The following is a 24055-nucleotide window of genomic DNA, read 5'->3' as shown; positions in this document are numbered from 1 at the left end:
AAGGAGAGAGTGATGAATGGATGGGAACTCAGGTGGAAAGAGTTGGGAAGGGAGGGTAGGAGACAGGGGAAGAGGGAGAGTGATGAAGGTTGGGCGTGGGATGTAAGGAAAGATGAGAATAACAGAGGCAAAGAAGATGAAAACTAGGGAGGGAGCAGAAGACAGATGGAAATGTAATCAGCAAAAATGAGAAAGGAAAAAAGCAAAAAATTAACGTTGTTTGTCCGTATGCATATCTGTATGCCTGTGTGAGTTCTGTCAAACATAGTGGTATGTGGACCGCTTTTCCAAACATCATTTTATTTATTTATTTTTTACCAGGATAAAAAAACTCACAGACAGCCTCCTCCCTTCAAATAGCAAAGCAACCGTGACAATAGCCATGACAGGGAGAATGGGAATTGGTAATGTGTCTCTTAGTTCAAAATATGGGACGTTCTCAACTGAGTTTGCTATCAATTCACCATCAGATGGACTTGTGGGCTGTGTCTGATCTGATCCAATATCCATCAGGCCAAGAGAGGGATTTAGATAAAACCTGACTGCTGAGGCCAGGATCTGCCAGGATTGAGAAGTCTGTTTTGGAGCATTTTGATTTTGGTGTGGGTGTGATTTAGGACAAAATCTGAAGGGTAATGCAACAACAAAAGTGCAGGACTATGTGCTGGAGAGTTTGCAGGCTTTTTTTTGTTTTTTTGTTAGGACATACCAGGGGATTGCCTTATGCAAGTGTTCCAGGGAAGAGAGATTGCTAGAGAGTAAGTTGTGGGGGAAATACAAAGAGTAGACAGAAGGCCCTTTCACACATGCACTGCAACCCTGAAGTTATCTGGATATAACCCAGAGGATCTGTATGTGAGAACACTAATGGACGAATCAGTTGGACCGGACATTACACAGACTTTACACTGCCAGCTCCCTAGTGCAATGTCCGTGTAATGATGTTTCTATGATGTGACTGTTGCGAAAATGGAATACTACAAACACCCAAAAGTGAATAAGAAGGGTAATTTACACGAGATGACAACATTCAAGACCAGGCACCAGCTTTTTACTTAACCGAACAGAGTATTTCCAGTAGGTGAGAACACATCTTACACGGACAATCTCCCGTTGTGTTCTACATGTTTGAACGGGCAACTTCAGACAAGGTCCAGACCTGATTGTATGGAAATTTCAGGAGCTCATATGAGTAAACGGCTAAAGAGTTAAAGCAGAGTTTTATTGTTTTGGCCACTTCTATCTCAGTGGACCTTTTGGACTTTAAGCGTGAGTGTGGCCATGAGTGTGTGTCCATGTGACAGTTATGATCAAGGACCCGAGCAAGGGATGAAGCAAAATCCCGATATCTAAGGGGGATTGGCTGAGGTCAGGCTGAAAGTTTTTGGAGGGTGCAGTGGAGGTGATGGCACAGCAAAGCCAGCTTGGATTATTTTAACTGCCCCGACTAAATGTCACAAAACCCTGTGCAGTGAGTCAAAATAAAGCTTTTACCTCAAAGTTCAAGTCCAAACTAGTGAAAAGGAAACCCACTGACCTTGAGACCACACTGAAACCCTTTTCAAATGGCACTAAATCAGCAGCCTTAGCAAACAAAATAAGCAAGACTAGATAGAGATATTTTCTCACTTTCCTCTAGTAGATTGGGTTTTATATCCTCAGGTTTTGAAATATCAGTCTCTAAAATGAATTTAATTTCTCTTGAGGCTCTCACATCACTGGAAGAAAGTACAAAAAAAATAGTATAATTTCTTTCTTGTCAACAATTTATTTTTAATAGTATTATTGCTTGAACACAAACTGTTGATTATCCAAAATAATCTGGACATTATTTCTAGAAAAAAAATATCTCAGAGATCAACATGTCAAAACCTAGACAATTAGAACCGTGGATGGATACACACCACGAGAAGTAAGTGACATAACACATTGTTTTGTCACTTGGGTTACCCAACTATTTGGGAAAAAATAGAGAAATTTGAGTTTATCCAACCTGATGATGACAACCAGCCTCAAATGTACTGGGAAAAAGAATGCCGAAGAGTGCAAAGCCAGTGTGAAGTAATGAGAAGAGCTGTTTCATTCTTCCGCCGAGAGAGTAAATTAGAGTCTCGCCAAGTTGAGCCGCCAAAAACCAAGAGTAAACACAGTCTTTTAGCTCTCAAGAGGGAAAAGATGATTACCTCACAATTACGAGACCACAGAGGAGAGAGAAGCCCCATTGCCTTAGTGGCAGAAAGAGAGATTACAGGGTGGCAGCAGTATTAATGATGATGGGGAAAAGGAAAAATACTGCAGTTTATCCCAGAGGATGCACAAAATGCAGCAACTAGCAGAAATTTGTGGCACTTGGCTAACATGCTGGTAATGTTTCTTAGAAAGAAAGATGAAAATTGCCATGTCAGAAGCTGAGTTGAACAATGTTTTTTCACAACGCACTGAGACATCATCATCCAGAGTGAGCAGGTTTATATTTCAGTATAGTTACAATGTGTTGCACAGCAGCCGGTGAATGTCAGAAATAGTTCAGGTCTACTTTAAGGATTTTATCTTCTTCAGAGTTCATACTAGGCCTGTCAAATTGTTTTTAGATTGATTTCGATATATTTTTTATTCGATTGTGGTGGCCTGCCACAGTCTTATTTGTCCTGCTATTTTCATAATGTACCAAAAATATTTTTTTTCACTTTTCATAATATCGCTTGTGTTTTGCGCCATTGCTTCAGCGATGTTGAAGCACATGATGTTTTCGACTTTTTTCCTTTACCTCCAGGCATGCTAGTGAACTGCACTCAGCATCCTGTAGCTAATGCACACCAATCTCACTTGCTCAGTCAACAGTGCAAGACTATTGCAGGTGATATCTTTTTCCTTGTTTACACCTCTCATAGTAACATAAAATATCTCTAACATTTGTGTTTCTGCAAACCATCTCCCATTCCCAGTCAGTCTACCCCTCGCTTCCCCTGCTGTACGTGTGCATGCTCACACACAAACACACACACACACACACATACTGAGGCTCCTGTTACCCTGTGGCAGCTGGCCAGTGAGCCAATCTGCACCGCCCAACCTGCAATAATACAGGTTAATCAACCACCTGAACCTGACCTGACCTACACACCACTAACTTTTCTTCCCTGTGTTTACTAAACACTGGGAGGCTCAGTGAGGTCCACCCAGCACACTCTCTCTAAATCCTGCAGGGACACAATGATATCCTGATGACAGTGATATCAATACAATTGTCTAAAGACACAAATTTTTGACTTGTATGAGAAGGACTACAGCAAATTAGAGATGTGTGTATGAGGTGGCATTTACAACCTGCAGCTCTGGACCGCGGTCGTTCCCATCAAGGCTTAAAAGTAGGGCCCGCTTTGCCATACATCACAGTCTACCACCCCTCAGGTTCTAACCCATCTAATAAATCCTCACTCACTAATGTGATGACAGTGGGGGAGGGCCACCTAATCCCACCCTGATACCATGATACACCACACACAGATGAGTGTGATAGTAGATGAGTCCCTAATAAGTAAAATACTGTCTTAAAACATTTCCACATCATTAAACTGATTAAAAAAAATGTGAAATACATAACAGTAAGGAGGAGTAATGGTTACACTGTCAGCTAGCAATAACCACTTGAGGTCACGCAGAGGGTAAGGGGAAGATAAATAGGTGGTGAGGCAAGGGTGGTAATTATTGAGTCACTTAAAACATCACCTTACCCGTCACCTCTTATTCATCAGGATATACACGCCACGTCTACAAAATTTGCATGTGCACAATGCTGAGTTACAAACTCTTTTGTACAGTCATGCTTCAACGGCCAGAAAGACTGTAAACATCTGTCATAGTCAATTGAAGTTAATACTCTCCATGACTAAAGATACTCACAGTCTGTTTTATGGAAAAATGCAACGTCAATCCAACGGATGAATAGCTAGCAAGCTGGACTGACAAACACTACCCTGTGGTCTAATTCAATATCAAGAATAAAAATCCATTCCCTCTACTCTGCTCAGTTTTATCAAGCTGACAAAAGCATCTTGAGGAGGTATTTTTGAGTTTAATGGAACAGCAAGACATTCAGAAAAAGAAAAATAGTTATTATTTTTAGGGTAGGGTATCACACTAGTGGAAATGTATCTGCACATCCACACTAGCCTCTCAATGTCACAGACAAGGACAAGTTAACCTGATCTGAGATAGGAAGGTTGACTGCCCAACAAGTACTCTGTTAAGATGGCTGAATTCCTCTGTATCTTCGCAGACACACAGGCCCAGAACAAAGCTTTATCATCTGTTAATGAATTCCATGGACAGCATTACTTGCTGCTGCGGGCAGGTAATTAGTTTGAACAGCGGGAAAGATCAAAGGCAACACTTCCTGCCTTGCCCTCCGGTTGTGACCTCACAAGGAGAAGTTGCAGATTTCACCAGGATAAGAGGAGGCACTAACTATATGAAGCTTAGCCAACAGGCACAAAATCATAGCCAACATCATTTGAGCTTCAGTCAAAGCAGATATGATGAAACAGAAACTGGTTTGCAAAGGAAACAGTTTCTTTGAGCCTCAGTCAATATTAACTCGTTTGCCACTAATTCCCCCCATTTTTTCCTCATTCAACAAGCTGTACTTCTTGATGTAATTTGTACAATTTTACAAAATTACTGTCAGTCTGAACGGTCACTTTATCTGTTAAGGACTGCGACAAAGAACATGTTAAATTAGGCCACCATTTTACGGAAGAGTTACAGACTATCACACACTCAGGGTTATCATCATGTGTACTGAAGCGTCCCTTCCCTCACAGAGTGGAGTCCAAAGAGGACAGGGCTAGATTGCATATCTGAATGTGTGTTTGTATGCCAGTTTTATCTGATGATCCAAGTCACTACCCAGCCAAGCCTCACAACATGGTGGCTGGTAATATTTCCAGTGTGGTTGCGTTAAAGCAACATGGTCCCACACGGTGATGACGACACATTGCCAAAGTACCTTTAAGGAAAAGGCAAAGGCAATCACACTCATGTGATCAAGTTCGACATGATAAATCAGTAATTTCCTAAGGCTATTTGATATTGTACTCTAATCCCCTTCTCCCCAATTCCAAATATAATTCATGAAATATTAAAAAATATTTTGTGGCACTGAGTCAAGAGTCACAGACATTGAGAGACTCCATATCTGTGGGCCTGGCAGGTCTACTCTCCACACTGACTGGAGGATTTAAATCCTGTGGGATTTGGCTGGCCATGGTTTTAGAGTGCTGCTTAATTCTGCATGTAGCTTTCAGAACATATTTCATTGTACATGAGGGATAATTGAGAAAGCTCTCGTCATGCTGAGCAAGAACTTATCCGAGTGTTTGAAAAGACTGTAAATGTGCCTCAGGGGTCACGCAAACACTGGCCAAACACTGACTTGCTGTTAGATGAGTCAGTTCGACTAAGTTTGATCTTTGTCCGTAGATGATTCAGGCCATGACTCTGGTAGAGAAATCTACCTATCATATATTATTTTTTATCAACTTTGACATTTCTTTTCTTCTTTATACCATAACTATGTCACTCAGAGCCTTTTCAGTTTTGATCCAAATACTTGCTTTCCTCTTCTTTCTTTTTTTTGTGGCACATTCAACCAATCACATTGTTCACTTCATGAGACTACACCGAACAGACCACATCCAACTGTTTGAGGTGCACCAGATAGCAGGCTACACCTGAACCCACCATCCAAAGCCTACAACAGCAGCTTTGACGCTTTAAACGGAAACTGCCAATTTTCAACCAGCATTGTATCACTACAGTGTGGGTAATATATACAAATGAACAATGTTTAATTTACCTCCATGTTGCCTGCACCCAGAGCTCCTTGCTCATTTGCCAGCAAACGTCCATGGGCAACACAAAACACATCACAAAACAGACTTTGGAGATGTATAAGAATACAAACTCTGCTTCCTCATTTTTTTTAGTGATGCCTTCATCAAGGACAGTAAAATATGGGTCTCTCAATACTCTCCCATCAACTGTGTTATTCCAGCAATAGCAAAAACCTTACACTAAAATATCATATTAAATGTTTTTAAATGTTATTATATTTGGAAGAAAACTAGTTTCATGGTACAGAATATCTCGCTTAGACACAGCAGAGTCTGGAAGAGGGGGTGACCACCGGACCGGAGCATCATTACAGCAAATTTAGCAGCTAAACTAAGCTGAGCTGTGTAATCAGACAAAACAGTATGGAGGATGACCACAGGAGCCGAGAGAGAAAGCGCTGCAGTATGACCTGAACATACCTGGTGAGGATCGTCAGGGAGAATGGAGACGGACAGAAAAAGGCTGCACTGCAACAAACTTTGCGGTGAACTTGACAGAATATTATATTGGACCAATTCTGAATACAGAACAGCAAAGTTACCTGTAAAATTGTGGCTACATCCAACTTTGAGCCCAACCAGTCCTACCATCATCATAAACACATTAACTCTCATTGACGTGCTCAATGCATTCTGGCTTTTGTAGGATTCCTCCTTCAGAGCAGTTTGGGGAATCTACAGCCTTTTTCAGTTTTCTGATGTCATATGGCACCAGTTACAAAAATATTTGCACTTTTCTACTCCATAGGTGACCTAGTTTTAAGAAATCAAAATATTCACAGCGGTGAATTTTTCCTTTAAGCAAATGTCCCAAGGTCTTGGAAGAGAAGAAGGCTGCCTGAGGTCTGGAAAAACCTCTCCAATCAGACCCAAGTGTCAAACACCATAAAAATGGATTTTTACATCAATTCTCTGTTACTACCCTTCATGAAGGTCACCCTGATCATCTCAATCAACATTAAGTGCTGCTTGTGTTTCACTACCACTGTTATTTCACTTCTTCAACACCCCCACCCTCTCAGATCTATGTTGGCAGCGCTTCCAACAGTCTGTCTTACTGTTTCATCCAGTGCAACTTTATCACATCTGTCAGGGAGCATGGAAATGGTGATATGCAACTCCACATGATGACAGAAAAGCTCCACCTGGAATGGACCACACTGTGCTTGGCACATGGCGATCCCTTTCCTTATTTCACTCTCCCAGCATTCCAAGTAGAATACATCACCTGGTACACGGCTGCCAAGGATAAGATATACATCATCCTGTCAGGACAGGAGCTGAGATAGAGAGGGAGCATGGCAAACAAATGGCAAAGCCCTCTGTCCTTAACAGCTAGCCTCCTAGGAGAGTGTGAGAGCATTTAAAACCTATCCAAGCGAATAAAGCACTTTATAAAATCCCAGCCCACTTTATGAAATCAGTGTTCACAGGCAGGCAGTAAGGCTATGAAATCAACATGCACATCAGAGAGCTGTAAAAGCAGACGTGACATGGTTATGTAGAATGCAGGACATGTGAGCCTGGCTGCTCACTTATCCGCTTTCCTGTATTTGTTTCATGGCTATCACTTACCATAAGATCTGTAAATATGGGCAGTTTGTAATCCCAACACTCTATAGGAAACAGTGCATTATCCATCACAATGCCATCAGAACTATAGGCTGAATAAATCTCTTTTACACAGTAGTATGTGTGTACACCCACTGTGTACATCATCTGGTGAACCGAATCCATGTACTTTGAAACAAAAAGCGTACTAAAATTGCTTTAGCTATAATAAAGGAGTCTCTCAAAACTTCACAATACTGTCACTATTTTAAAATCATTCCTTCACATCTTCTTGTAAGGAAGCTATTTACATGCAAACAAGGACAAATATGCCGAAACCACAAAGAAATAAGGTAAAAATGGATTTGCAGAGGTAAAGATAAAAGCAGAATGGAGGCATAAAGAAAGCTCAGCGTGTCATACTGACATACATTTCAAAAGACGAACATAGGCAGACAAAGATGTGAAACGTTCAGAGGGAGCGCATCTCAATTCGTTGTTGTTGTTGGTGGATGATTATGCCAGTGATTTTCCTGTGTGGGATTCAACTTGTTTACAGCCTCAGAGACAGGACCTGGGGAAATGAACAGCTGGTGGAATAAATGTCAAATGATGCTGAATTTATTCCACCCTCAGGTGTGAAATTAGCAACATAAGTTAAACTGACAACACAGTGTACTGGAGATATGTATATTGCACAATGTACTCTAACAGTCACCTCAATGTTGTTTGTTTGATGAGCTACAAAACACCAGTCTTGACCTTCATCTGCTCCACAACCTGTATTTTCACTTCTCATACACTTACTGGCCCAGCGAACGCATCACAAACAGCATTTAAAACGCCAGCCGTTTCAAAATGATTATGTGGTCATGTAAGTGTCACTCCTAGTTCTGTGTTGATGTAGAGCAAACATGTAATCTGAGCTAACTGGTTTTGTGGTTTACCAAGCTCACTTCCTGTGCTATCTGCTGTATCATTCTGCTCTTTCCAGCAGGGCCAAATGTAGACGCTTTACTGGCAGGGCTGAGTAGGAAAGGCTGGCAACTGGAGGCACCTTCCAGAAAAAGGGATCATTGTTTAAACACAAGTCACTGAATTGTCTACTGCAAGGCATTTCTTTGCAATTAAGTCACCCAAAACCACCGCGTAATAATAGGAACAATGATCTGCAGACTGAGTGTTGTAAAAATTTCTGGAGCAATGTGACCATCTTAAGACAGATGCGCCAAAATAAGACTGGTGGTGTAAAATGTTTCTTCAAATGAAACCTACATTTCAATTTCAATCTGGTGAGAAAACGCACTGTGATGGGAACACTGCATGTCCTCAGTCACCTTTATTATACAGCAGCTCAATGGCCTACTATTCTGCCTAAATGTAACTGTATGCTGTAACAATAACAAGTGATGAAAGAACTACTCCTCCACAAAGAATAGATGCACGCTTCCTCGGGGCGGTGAGATGCTTGGCAGGTGTTGTTCGGTAGAATGAAAATAGTTCCTACATGAAACTGCTCACAACAAGGTCTGTGGATTATCTTGACTATAAACTAACTTAATACATAATACCCGCTCATATAGACAGGGAACGTACATATATGTTGGTTGTTGTCTCACCATCAACTGGAGCATTTCTTCTTTGTTTAAGTGCAACCTTTATCACAAGACATGACTTAACGCAAACCAATTGATCAGTCTGCCTTTCCTAGCATGAGTTTTTTGATGTTAGTTCAGTGTCAGGCACTACTGGAGCTTATATTTACCCTCTCCGAAATGTACCTACACTTCTGGGCTGATGGACGGTGATACCGCATGGAGACCTCAAGCACTGAGATTACTGTGAACATGTTTCCAAAGCTGGTAGATTTTTAACAGTGAAGAGCCTCTCTTTTTCAGTAGTGCTATAGAAATGTATACTTTGTGATCTTTCAGCACCTTTTCCAGTGCAATGCAGCATTAATGGCTTTTATATGTCCTTGGGTAGAAGCACTGTGAAGAAGTAGTATATTCTCTAAGCAAGTATGCTAGGAACCTATTTAAAGAAAAGACCTTAGTGCTGATTTCATATGTTGAAATATGAGTTGAAGAGGCTGTGAAAAAAGGCACTTTATAGTTAATGTGCAGGAACTTAGAGATCGACCATCCTCCCCCAACGATTATCATTTTCCCCAAGCTCTGTAAAGCCTGCATCAAGTTGGCTAGCAGCCCTCTGCCAGGGGCTTTGGCCAATACTGAGGATTAAAACCCTGCACGTCTATAAATACACCTAGCAGACCAACGTCAGCACCCTGCCAGCTATTGCACTCACCTCTCACTGCTGGATGACTGGCGTTTGTTTTTCTTCTTTTCTGCTTCTCTCTAGCCTTTACTTTCTCCCTCCATCTTTCACGTTCTCAGACGCTCTCTCTTCGTGTTCCATTTTCACTCCAACTCTCCAACTCTCCTATGTCTCTCCCCTCATCTCTCACTCTATCCCTCTCATACTCTCTCGCTTGGCAGGGCCTCTTAATTGGAAACAAGCTGTGAGAGGGCTTTCAGTTTGAGGTTAAAATTGCATCTGACCTGCCTCCTGCTGTATCTTTTCTGTTCTCTTTTGGCTGCATTACAAGCTTGTAAGAGTGAATGAGTGCAGATGTATGAAGGACAGAGTATGGTGAAGAGGGAGGTAAGGAGTTGACTCTACCCGCTGCCAGGAAACAGCAGGGACACGACAGGTAAACAAGCCAAGTGGAGACGCACTGTAGCTCACTTGCAAAACACAATATGTGAAATATATCACTTGACATTTTAGACATTGAACAAAATATCCAATCAATATCAAGATATTGCAGGTGCTAGAAAGGAAGGCAGCCAAGAGACATTGATGTATCATACATGATACAGCGAAAATGTGCAACCTTTTAACAATGCAAGAATCCATGAATACCCATGGATTTAATCTTCCCCACTTAATATAATATACAAGTAGCTGTTAGAGTATGTGCCATGTGTGGGTGCAATAATTATGACAGCAGTTAAGGAGTGCAGGAATGAAAAAAAAAACCTTCATTTCCTGTCCCAAATCATGTTAGCACTAACAGGAACTACATGAGCCACAAGCAGAAATATGTAACAAAATATTTAGGCAAGTTAAAGGCAGATTGCTTACTTTGCTTTAGTTGTAGTGTATAAGCTATTAGAAGCCATAAGATCTCAAGACTGGATAACAGAGTTAACAGAAATGATGCACTAGCAAGAACACCTGACACAATACACAGTCAGACAATGTACCCTGTGCATTTCTACTAAACACAGACCCCACATGTCCTGACAGTACATCAAAAACCCAATATGCATACCGAGCCAACATCTGGAGAATAGAGTCTCAACTATTACACAAAAATTACATGGCCATTACATGGTAATTATGGTGAGAGGCTGCATTCAGTCTGTCACAACTTCCTTGTTGTCAGTGGGAGAGGATAAGAGGGATTTGTTGCACAAAGGGCCACAGCCAGGCACAGAAACTATTACTTCCACCCAGTTAGACCACAGACTGCACTGTCTGACCCATAGGGCTGTATAACACGACAGAGAAACTCATAATCCTGAAAAGAACTCAATACTACCCAAAGACAGTGCAAATGATAGTTTGATTAATGCTATATGTAAGTGACATTTTACTGTATTACAAATTAAGTACACCTACAACTGTTAAAATATTGAACATGTTATATAAATTGGCTGATGTCTTAACTGAGGTCTCAATCTGTCTGAAAACAGCTGCTTAATCCATGGAGACAGTCAGCCCATTTCATAGTATCCCAGTTTGCAGACCACAAGCAGCTTACTCCAATTACTGAGTTGTTTACAGCACAGTACAAGTCAGAGACACTTTTCATTTGGAAAGTCCAATCATCACCCAGAAACAAATATTGATCTTCTTGGCAGCTGATACCTTTGACTGCTGTCCCACTCGCGTCTTTGGCCCTTCTCAGTCTCATTCGCTTGGAAAGCCCAGCGCAGCAAGATGCCAGGTCGAGGAAAAAGAGCAGGTCTGGGGACGATTACCAATTGAAAATAATTCAGCTTTTGGGAACTGATGAATCATTCCTGTCAGAGATAATGCTAACCATTTGGATTTTCCCCAAAAGCCAAAACCCCATCCCGTTTGCACTCCAAACAGACTCAATAAAAAAAAAGCTCAGAGTAATGATAGGATTTTTCATGGTCCAGTGTGCTGGTTGACAAGAGCCAAGAAAGCAATTAATTAATAAAGACCAATGCAGAAATAAAACCAGGGAAGATGTCATTTGTAAAGACTTCTGCTGCCTGCAATATGTAGAGATCAAGGCTACATGCTGCAGCCACACCACAATGACTGTAAATCTGTTTTAAAAACACCTTCTGGAGGGCTATCTACACGGATTACACTAGACCCACCACATCTGGAGTATCCTTCATCTACCAGCCACAGTAGAAAAAACATCTGAAGAGATCAGGGCTATAAAAATCACACATAGTGTCATCTTGGGTCATTTATACTGGAAACACGACAGGCATGAAACCAAAGTCCAGTTTAGGTAAAATATCAAAGTGTAAAATGTGAAAGATCATAAATTGGAAAAAGTCCCAACAGCCTCAAATTGTTTTTATAAAATGATTGTACACTGCAAGATATTTGTACCAGATCCAGCCCAAACACACTTTTTATTAAAAAAAATATGTAAATGTGGCTGAGAGAGACACTCTTCACTTTGCCTCCTGACACAAAAACATGCGAAATGTGTTTGTAATGAAACCCTTGCTTCTTATTTTCAGACTTTATTTTCAGATTTTGTGATGAGTTTCCACTATAAACTGAACAGTAGTGTAACAGAAGACCACCACAGTGGACTTTATGCCATGGCAAGAACTCAGTTGAGTCTACAATGCAAACACCTTACATTTTACTGCACAATCTGTAACAAAAAAAAAAAAGTTTGGAAATGTGTCAATTATGTGGACAATAAGGCATCCAGATTATGTCGAGATGGAGATTTGGATAATTGGATTGTGAGGCGATAAGGATCTGATCATGGATTGTACTGGCCTGTGAGATGTTGCAGCAGAATATAAATCGCACTGACAAAAAAACACAACATAAACAAGTGTAACCATGGTCACACAGGAGCACAGACCATGAAGTTTCATTCTCATTTATGCACCGCTATATGCAAGGACAGCTGTAAAGCTAGCAGACTGAGGTGGACAGATCACAGATTTGGATCAGTATCTGATTGGGTTTATCATAGCCGAAACAGAACCTGAAACACATGCCCAGATCAGTCCTGATAGTGATCCTCAGCAGAGGCTCAGGATATATGTATTCATTTCAAGTTACAGACTGCTCAATGTTATTGATGTAACACCGCAAGGAGAAGGTAAGGTCAGGATCAGAAAATTAATTTGATTTCATTTAGCAGGAATTCACTGGTGGACTTGAGATCAAGTCAAAGCCTGTTGACTGATAGTGATGTGGCTTACTGAGAACCACCCAACACACTGTAGCTTTGCAATGAAGCTAAGCTGACGAGGGCAAGAGAGATACCCAAAGCCTGCTGCTCCCCCCCCCCCCCCCATGCTACTTAATGACAGGAGGATTAATTTTTCCTTTGGGTTATGTCTCTTATGCCACCCATCTAACTGTGTGAAATCACTCCCTGGCAGCGCTTGGCAGCGAGCAGTGAGCTGGCAGAAAGAGGCAGAGAGAGAGCGAGTGAGAGAGAGAACAGATAGCTCATGTCTTATGAGTGATAGGGAAAATGTTATTCTGCTGAGCCAACGAATGAACCTCCTAAGCTGTAACCTACCTTCACAGACACAAACATGAGAATCCTCTGAGGATCGCTGCTGCGCAAACACATTCAACATCCTCATATGAAAACACATCAGAAGCAGATTATCATTCGAGCATCTCTCTCTTATGCTCATTGTGAGCCACGTTGCAGCGAGGTTTCACGGCAGACCCCCTTCACATGCAATGAAATGGTCCGTCACCCAAAATGAATAATTGACAACGGCATGGTTAAGAGTTGACATGGGGGTCAATCACAGCGGGTCCCCAAACAACAGCGGGGTCACACAGGACACGGTTTGGGGCCAGGGCATTCCTGGCTCATGCAGTTGGGTTTGTCTGGGAAATGACTGAGCAAACAGGGACCAGAGTGGCTTCCCCTTACTGGCACCAGCGCTTTGTCCCCACTAATCCACTCCAAAGAGCCACAGTCAAACACCCAGCGCCATACAGTCACCAGTAACAACACAGCACAGTCTGGGGGGACATGAAATGAATCCCACTGGCCAAAGCACAGAGACAGACGCCAGTTTGCTCATCAGATTTGGGCACAGAAAACAGTATGGCTTGACTGTAGGACTGATGATGGCTGTGGGTGATGATCACAAAGCAAGTTTTTTTGAGTCGATGGAGCTGTGCAACACTGCTTGTTACCTGTGTGCATCATCATGACTAACAGCCGTGTGGTTGTATTTTTATATTGAGAGAGAATGACAATTTCTGCCGCAGAGTGTCAGGACTCATTAAAAATTGACGGAAAGAAAAATGGAAATGTGGAGAGCAAGAGAAGCAGATTTATCCAGTGCTGAATAGCAGGCCGTATACACAGATGGGGAGATCAATTGAATCACATTAATACAGTGGCTTTTGTGGCTGACATTAAAGCAAATCCACTTATGTGTGCCTCGTGATGTGTTATTTGGTAAATAAAGTCATATGACACAGGAACTATTTAAAAGTGACAAATCAAATTTGTCTGCAGAAATGATTCTATTGCGGTTGAGTAAATCAAATGTGCAAAATGAAAAGGAATCAAATCAGGGAAAAGTGAGCTCTTGGCCCTGAGGCCATGCTGAGTTTAGAAATACTCCCATCACACTGCCTCATCTCAAGGGAAGTATTTTGATAAAAACAATGTACATGACATCAAACCCTGGAGGCTCCTGACTCTAAATAATAGAAGAGCTGCCTTAAATTTATCCAGCGCCACATAATAACAATAAGTCCTACAAATAAATAAATGAATAAACAACAGCATGGGAGCAACACATCAATAATTTAAGAACTTCAAATACTTTGCATTGTAATAAATGGGTGTTGTAAGAACCTAATCAGACTTCTGATGAGTGCGAACTGTGTTGACTCAAGATACACACAGTCAAAGAAGAAAGGAAATCACAGGTTCAATCCAAGAAAGATGTCCTGTCAAAATGTTGACATTCAACACCCACCTTGTCATTGATAAGAGTGTATAATAGATGGGTGACTGTGCCAGCTCAACCTGTTCAATGTAATGTAAAACCACCATACTGACAAAACATTAGGACAGGATGAAAATACACGACCGAGCAGGAGAACATGGAAATGAAACAAAACATCCAATAGGTATTGATACTGTGCATTACCAAGAAAAAACAGACCCATAAAGCAACTGTAAAGCACCACCCGATAGTACTCACTTGTCATATTCTGCGTTGTCTTTATCACAGCGTGCATCCTTGTGCTTCTGCCAGTCCTTCCCGTGCTTACATGTGGTGAGGAGGACCACGTCTTCTGAGTTATGAACATGATATAAAGCATTCCTAGTGTCTGAACCTATTCCAGTTAAATACCTCTTCCCCTTGAAAACAAGCATGTATTTCCTATAAGGGGGAATGGTGTTATGTTTCAGGTAGCCCCTTTCCCCTCCTGTCCTAGGGTGGTCTTTAGAGAAAAGAGGGATGGAAACATCAAAGTTGGGCCGAAAGTTCTCGGTGCTGATGCTGGCTTTAGCCAACATGGCGAAGCCGATGTCAAAGCCAAGGTCTTCTGTATAGTCTGGCCAGGTGCCAGAGTACAAGTTGAAGATGATGTGGTTTTTGCCCCCGTTCCACAAAGGGAGACTCTGGATTTTTGCTTTCAGGTTGTGCACATATTGGGGTGAAAGCTGGTCCCGGTCCAGAGTGTCCAAACTCAGGACAAACAGACATGCCTGTCCTGGGTCAGGTGTAAAGAACCTGGACCCTTCAATAGAGGACAAAATGTTCTGATAGCTCTCTGACATCTTCTCCCCTTTCTGCTGGGGGTAGACGTAAACTTTGAATCCATTTCTCTCACAGAGGGTGAAATCAAAACAGGAGTCCATCCTGCAGCGTTTCCCAGAGTTAACGCCTGAGTTGGCGTCCCTCGTCTGCCTAGGAGATATGTGTCCGTTGTGATCGTCGCTCCAGTCTTTCTCCCAGGTGCTGTAAGGCTGCAGTATCCCCGGGACGCGACGCCACCGCGCCCCGGGGTGATAACCGGTGAGGCTACGGTCATCACGGCGGCTGGGACCCCGCCTGGATAGCGGGACTTGTATCCCCCCAAAACAAAACAACAGAATGAGACAAGCACCGGCTGAGAACAGGATTAAGTACCGTTTTTTGGCCTGCATGTGTCCTACGATCTGGGATTTGATGTCTGGTGATAAATCCAAGAAGTCCCCAAGTTTTGGTTTCACCACCTCCTGCGGGAACGCTCCGCCATCTTCCCGCGGGCTGCAAGGGTTGTGCGCTCACGTCTCCCACCTTCTGCTTCAGATGCCTATCACAAGTCCGGGAACTGATCCAACGCATGTGGGCGACTTATAATGTTCATCCACCTCGTCTCCTCGTCAACAGTTTATTGATTAGCTGGCAAAAAGTTTTTCATATACAGAGAGGGTCCAGATCTGAGGGGCAGCCTACTTTCCTTCGTATAGCGTCATCTTTGCTTTGCACTAAATGTTCATTTTCACCACACTGTGTCTTTCTAGCTTACAAACCCGTGCGGCCACCAACAACATCATTGTGAAAACGAGTAAAAACTTGAGTGTAAAGCAAGCAGCACAAGGAGCCTGACTTGTTGCCTGGACAGTTAACAATTGTCCGTAAGTTACTTGAAATTGGCTACCAAGCGGGCACTGGAGCTCTAAACATTAAACACACCCGGTCTCCGACGTCGCCTCAGCTCTTTAACTGAACGTCTCAGAAGATACAAATAATCATTATATCCGTTTTTGCTGCCTTTATACGGTGAATTTCTCCAGCCGATTTAGCTAGCTAACAAGCTAACTGACTGGCTAGTTTGGGAAAACATTCCCAGTTAGCTTGTTAGCTCTTCAAAGTAGCTTTACCGCTGGTTGGAAGTCAAAGACAGCCGGGCAGTCCGTCTTCTCCTTCCGAAAAAACATGTCTCTTCGTGCGTACACAACTTCTCTTTCGCTCTTCTCGTCAAACGAAAACGGGTAATTTCTCAGTAAACTTCTCTAGTCATGTGTTAGTGTTCAAGCGGTGGCTCACACAACACAAAAACAAGAGGTGCTGTTAGGGACCGCAAGCCCGAGCAGGAGCAGACTAGAGCCGCACGGTAGTCCCCCGTAGGACGACTGATGATGATGATGTGCGCACGGTGCGTTACCATTGGCTGCCGTCACATCCGAGGCGGGCGGGTCTTCCAGTGCACCCATTCTCTCCCAGACACAACAGAGCGTCTCTCATTTATTAAAGAGAGCGTGAGCTGAGATTTGTGGTTTGCCTATTAAACCATATTAGACCATATAAGTACTTTTTTGATTTTTTTGGCAGCCCATGATGATCAAGTTATAGTAAAGTGGATATAGGAATATTATTAAAGAACTTATAGAGTTAACAATCTGAACTCAAGGTCCACTTTGTAGCTGAGCTTTAGATCATATTACATGACCTTCATCAGAAGTTGTCATGGAAGTGTAGATCTTAAACTTCCTGAGCACTTCAAGAACTTATTGTTCACGTTGGCCTTAAAGTTAAATTTGAACCACAATATATTTTAGAATATTCTCCATACTGAATCATTTAGTGGGAATTAAATGGTTTTCAACTATTATAGGGATATTTTGTGATGCTTTTGAGGTTGAGAACAATAATTAGGCAACAAAGAGATAAACGGACCTAAAAGGCTACACCACAAAGGAATATTAGACCTATTGTGTTTTTTCACAGGCTGAGTTCATCTATAAGACAAATCAGGTAAGAATCCTTGTCTGTTCTAACTTAAATCACAGTACAATACTACTCAAAATAGCACTTTTTATTTCTTTTTCAAAGACAGAAGACTACTACCAGTTTTCAGGTCTACCAACCAACCATAAACCAGGCAGAAGGGTTAGTAGACAGAGACCATGCTTCAAAGAGGGTTTGGGTTAAAGTTGCCATATGAACAGGTAATTCTGCAGCTGAGAGATTTCCACTCCTGTTGAGAGAGGAAAAGCCAGAATGTCAGGCACAAGCCCTGCATCAGCAAGCATTTTATCTTCCTGAAGCGCCCTTAAGGAAGACACTGAATCAGTAGCAGTCATGCTGTGCAGCTCTGTAGCAGAACATGACCTCTGACCTCTTTGTAGAAAGTGTCAAACCACAAGACAACTGAGCTTTCACCCTAATTAGAAAAATAATGTGATAGAAAGTATTTGAATATATTAATAGAATCAAACAGAATCTGCCCTGAGAGGAATTGCACCAGTGAATGAGGACTTGTTGGACAATGGAGTGTTTTAGCCAGGTCTTCTCTGGCATGTATTAAGCCATGATGTGTTTTCACAGCTGCTCTGGTCTGAAAGACTAGAAGTGATTTTGCAGAAGCGGGGAAAGAGCAAGGAGGAATGTGAAGCTGCGTTCCTCAGGAGCTGTGGACCAGCTATCTGCACTCCCTCAGTTCCCCATGGACCACTGATCAAAGACAGGGAGGGATATGATGGCTACCTCCTCATTCGCTACCTCCTCCCTTTCTCTTTGTGTCTCCTCTTTCTGTCTCACTCACCCCACTCCTGCCTTTTTCCCTCTTACTCTCTCTATCATCCCCTCCGCTGATCTCTGGCATTCTTTCCATCTCCTCTCCCTTTCATCCTTTTAACTGATTTACAAGGGGAGTGCTGTTTGTGACTGATGTGAATAGATGGACGTTCCTCAGATTTTGCCACTACCGTGATCAGATGTGCTTTGTTTATATGTCACTGAAGATGAATCCGTACACTTTTAAGTAGCTTATCCACGTGGAATTTGTGACAGTCATTTTGCAGACTGAACATTATTGCTGCACTTTAGTAGATTTATTTGAATGCTTTCCTTCAAAACCTACGCAATGACAGAGTGAGGATAATTCAACAGAAAATACGCACAATTTGATTCCATGGAAAAAAGGTGTATCTGTGGGTTCTGCTTTTGTCTAGTTATTATCTGCAGCTGCAGTTAATGAGAACGAGGAGATGCTTTCTCCCTGCTGTTGCATTGTGTTTGCTGAGCTGAGCACTGGCAAGATTTGGAGCAGCAGGGTGACTGAGCCAGAGCAGCACTCCCACTGTGTAATACATGCAACCATGCCAATATCTAATTTGGATGCACCGAGGTCAGCATAGTTTTCCCAGCCAGCCAGTCAGCCAGCCAAACGACTAAACAGCCAAATAGAGATTTATTATTTTCTTCTGAGTACATTTAGAGGTCATTAATTTGAGGTTTGTTAATCAATGCTATGTGATTGCAATTGTTTTTAAAAACCCATTTGCATAGTCACATGAAAAATATAAATGTGCGGTAAGCAGTGCAGACATTATGCCTGGCTACACATGCAGACGCACACACCCACATTAGTAGTGCTATGTGTGCGTGTCTTTCATATGGAGCATAGCCTTGGATGTGATAATTTAATGTCCCCTCCTGACTTAGACTGACATCCTTGGTGAGGAGCCTCATCCATCTGAGTTGATGCTGAAATGCACAAATCACATCTGAGTGTGTCAGTACAAACAGCGAAATGAAGGGCTCGTGTGACAAATGGAAGTGTCAGTGTTTCGATGCAGCAAGGGGCCAGCAGGATCAGCCTCAAGGATTTAAATGTTGGCCCACCTGATAAATTGTACATAGCAGACTGCTCCTGGTGGTAACACTAAGTGTAGATGGATATTTTCTAAAGTAACAGTCCAGTAACACCAGAAACTACTTTTTTTTAAGGAATAGTTCCAAAATTGGGGAAATGTAAAGAGTTAGATAAGAGGATTGATACCACTGATTAGCTTAGCTTAGCATGAAGAAAATTAGCCAAGAAGTAGTGCATCATATAGCTACCTGTAAAACAGTGAACTGTTACTTTTAGACTTGTGTTTTTGTTAAAGTGGTAGGTCGATTTTGTTACCTTTGGATAGAGCCCTGTGTCTGGTCTTTATGTTAAGCTTATGAAGGAACTCATGGAGAACCGGTTAGCACAAAGTGAAAAACTTGTCAGGAGACCAGGATGTTTTACGCAGGAACATTTATTGAAGCTCGATCAAGGAGAACAGAGTTACAGTACAAGTGAAACACCATGCACAAACCTGGCACCAGATCCTTACCCTTACTGCCTCCAAGTAAGGTGATTCTTCACACATACCCTTTATTGGTTGTTGAACTATAAACAAGAAACTATGCTGAGTAACACTAACTGAGCTTACTGGCTGTTGCAAATTTATAGTCAAGCTTAACAAAGATATTTCCCAAAATGTCAAATAATTCCTTTAAAATAAAATTAATATACAGATTTAGAGGTCATTAAGAGTCAAAGGAATGAATAGACACTGTTTACTGCCAGTCATCCTCATTCCCATTTAAGAATTCTCATGTTATGAGGGAAACGTTATGTTGATTATAAGTGTGATTGATGGATTCACAGGAGATTTTTAAATAAGACAAGCCTTTGAGTTCAGCACAAAATGGCTCTAATTCATAACATGTAACAAATGTACATTCCAATATTTCTCTTTTTAAAATTAATTTAAAAACATTTATCAGTTAAATAATTCTGTCTCTTAAAGATAAAAAAACAAAACAGAAATCACCTTAAGCCCAAGCAATTATTGTCTCATTCTGAATCCTATTCAATCCTGTTGATTAATGTTAATAGAGATGAGACCACAATAACAAGTGGACTCCATTGAATTTTGAAAGTTTGCTTCTGTTTTTCGCATGTGCTGTAGTCACAAGCACCTGTCACATACATTTGAGTGGCACCAACAAAAAGCTTTTACCCCTGCTTTGACCCTGTTGAAATTCAAAGTGAATTACCATACTCTATAAAACTACTCATACTCTACAAAGTCATATTCAGTTTCTCCATGGCAATGAATAAGAATGCATATACATCCTGAGGCAGAAAGATACAGATACATTTTGCATTTGCATTCAGTAGTTTGGTTGAAATGATGATAATTTGCATTTGCATTTGATTATTGTTGGAAAAACATCAGTGTTTTCATCACTCAGTTCAGTTCAGTTCAGAGCTTTATTCGTTCATGTGTTAATTATAATCCAGAGAGCATTAGAAATTGTACATAATAGAACTTCTGAGGCTTCTTAAGCTTCAGAATTTTGTATTATTGTAAATAATAATAACATCACCACCTCATAGATTCCACCATATTCCTTTTTCTTAATTCTCTTTTTTCTTTTTATACTGTTTTGTGTAAAGGCATGTGACTGTGAATGAGAAGAACAGATTAAATGACCACATAGGTCATTTGTACCAAGCACTCAAGAATGACCCATGGGTGTTTTAAGAATGACCCATTGGAGTGTAATATGTCACTTTCCAAAACCATTACAAATCATTCTTAACAATGATTATGTTTTATAGTGTGACAAAGCTGTGATTAAGGTCTGGTTAGGTTTAGGCACAAAAAACATTTGGAAGGGTAAGGGCGGGGCATTCAGTTGGCTCCTCACTGCTTGATTCTACTAAATCCTACACACTGGACTTTTACAGCATGGCAACAACTAACACCACATAAAGGTTTTTTTAAAGAAATGCCCCGACTTGTGGTTAAAACATGACACTTGCAGTTGAAACGGGAACGAATAATGGTCTACAGCAGCTAAGCCCACTAGCCATCCACCCAATCCACCTCCTCCTAATAAGAAAGTCACTTTATATTGATGTTATAATAGTCATAATTACTACGGCCGCTAGATGGCATCTGTCACTCAAGCGTAATTGTGGTCGTTTTTGGCAAATTAATTTACGACTTATAGTGTCGTTTCTCTTGGGAGGGTGGGCTCGTTGGAACATCTCAATTACAGAGCAGAGATCAGGTTCAATTACACATGCAATAACTTTTAGGTCTCCATAGGCCTAGAAACCATTTATATGCTAATAAGCATGAAAGCAGTAATGACTTGCAGTAAAAAGACATCTGCTGCTTGATCAAATCTGATATTAGAGCATTTTCACCAGCAGCCTTTGCTATTTGTCCTGAAACCACTTGTTAACCCAGAAAATCCTTGTGGGAAATGTTTTGCCATAGAGCGATGGTGATGTAATAACACGTCTCCTGGCCTTTTGTTTCTGTGCATGCTGTGGAAGTGTTGAATTTGAGCTTTCGCTGTGTTTCTTGAGGGAAATTTTAGGGTGGACACGTTCTTCTAGAGTCATGTCAAGTAGCCCAATATCACAAATTTATCATTGGGGGCTTTAAAATCCAAACAATATAATGTGTAACATCCTTTATCCTTTGACTTAACTCTCCCAAAATTGGATATACCTCAAGAATAATGGCAGAAGAAGGATTGAGTCCTCTTCTAGGGTGAACAGACATGCAATAGTCTAATAGGCTTCCTTGTTCAGAGAAAACAAGGAAGATCAGTGAACATGGTTTCAACCAAAAAGTGTTTTAGCCATGCTTCCTGTTGGTTGGTATAGGCAAACATTCATGTCCCTCTCAGAAGAATTGTAATTACTTTGGTTATCCCCTGATTTTCCATCTAGCGCCACCATTGGGTCCAAGGGTTAGAGTTAACACCCTGTGAAAATCAGCCTCAGTTGTTCTTTGTGATTAGTGCTAATGAACAAATGTTAGCATACTAACACGCTAAGCTATGGTGAACATGGTAAACATTTAACTCTGTTTGATATGTAACATGCACACTCAACATGAAAGAGCTTAATCAAATTCATATAACATAATCACATAATCGTTATTAAACACCAGCTTGTCAGGTAATTGTAGCTGTGATTAGATTTGCATTATGTCTGTGAAATCTTTGCTGACATAGAGAGTGGCGAGATAGAAAGAGCAGGGCAGAGTATGTATCCTGTCTTATTCCAGTGAGAGAAGCCTGCTGTGTGCAGCTCTCACTTCAAGGGCCTGAAAAAGATCAATGAGGAAGAATAGCACTGGGACTGGACTACAAATTGAGCAGCCTTTAATCACCTCACACAGTTCACAGTGGTGTGAAAGTTCCCGGCCATGAAAAGGTTTAATCACTAGAAAAGCTGAATAGAGTCAACTTGCTGCTAATAAAGGGCACGCAGGGCCTGAGGGGACAAGGTGCTTTGCGAAAGCACCTTGACACCCACACACACACACACACACACACACACACACACACACACACACACACACACACACACACACACACACACACACACACACACACACACACACACACACACACACACACACACACACACACACACACATACACGGACGTCCTTCCATTTTATGCACTCACACCATCTTTTGCATATACACAGAGTTGAAAAATCACCTACTCGTAACTGGTGAATACTGATAATAACCTTTCGATTATAAATCCCTGAGTCACACTTTCTCAAACATGTTATTATAAATTGTTTCGTTTGTTAGCACATAAACACGCTCACAGGTAAGAAGCAATCATCATGTGTCATGTCATGTCAGCAGATTCAAGGGTTTCACTGACAAATGATAATTACCTGACCCAGCAATCAATGACCGCCAAGCCACTCAGGGAATGAGAAATGAGGTCCATCAATGCACTTAATGGGCAGAGACGTGAGGATCATTTGGTCACTCTTCAGTCAATGGCTAAATGAAAATACACTGTGTCCAGAGTGTCATAACACTAACATGGGAAAGGATTACACTGTACCCTGTCCTTTAGCTGTACAGACCTTTGATTCAATATGTTACAGTTACAGCTGCTCTACACAGACCAATAACAAGTAAGGAAAACCCTTAAGGCACCAGAAGGTTAATACAGTTGGTGTGTAGTAAGAGACCTCATTAGTGAAAACCTTTCATGATGCTTCCCAGGAAGCCCATATAGCTGACCCAGGTGCCGCAGAGAATGTGACCTTGGTGTGATGGTAAACGGGTAATAAATCCAGCGGCCGCAGGGACACAGTGTGTAGTTTGTGGACAGTCGGGTCAATGAGGAGGCAAGCTATGAATCTAAACTGCACCTGTCTGTCTTTCTCCCTCGCCCCCACTATTAAATGCATTGGAATAATTGTGCTCCAGTGGCTTGGCGAGATAAGAAGCGTGTTATTCAGGACGTTAAACGCAGCTCACCTTGCCATATGTCACACAGTCTGTCTCCCATCTTCTTGTCAATCACCACTCTGCACTAATGAATAAAGTAAAAGCGTTATTAAGATAAGAAAACACTAAAGCCAAGAGCCTTATGCATATCAAAGTTAAATGCAATTAAAATGGTACGACAGTGTTGTATGAGATGATTTACAATATGTTTACCATACGAAAGTTGATTGATTACAGCAGAAAATCTACTGTGGCATCAAGTGGTACAGGA

At 41.5% G+C, this 24055-nt stretch overlaps 1 protein-coding gene across 1 annotated transcript in view; it reads right to left on the bottom strand.

Annotated features, from left to right (window-relative positions):
* LOC133983502 (exostosin-1a-like) overlaps positions 1-16809 on the bottom strand; it is a 38938-nt gene extending 22129 nt beyond the window's left edge. The window contains exon 1 of the mRNA XM_062422596.1: positions 14942-16809. Coding sequence (XP_062278580.1) covers positions 14942-15894 — 953 coding nt within the window. The 5' untranslated portion in view covers positions 15895-16809. The remainder of the gene's footprint in view (positions 1-14941) is intronic.
* Positions 16810-24055: the final 7246 nt, after the last annotated feature.

Source organism: Scomber scombrus, chromosome 7 (assembly GCF_963691925.1).
Source record: "Scomber scombrus chromosome 7, fScoSco1.1, whole genome shotgun sequence".
NCBI lineage: Eukaryota > Metazoa > Chordata > Actinopteri > Scombriformes > Scombridae > Scomber > Scomber scombrus.
The sequence above is the reverse complement of the archived record's forward strand: the minus strand, read 5'-3'. Positions and strand labels throughout refer to the sequence as shown.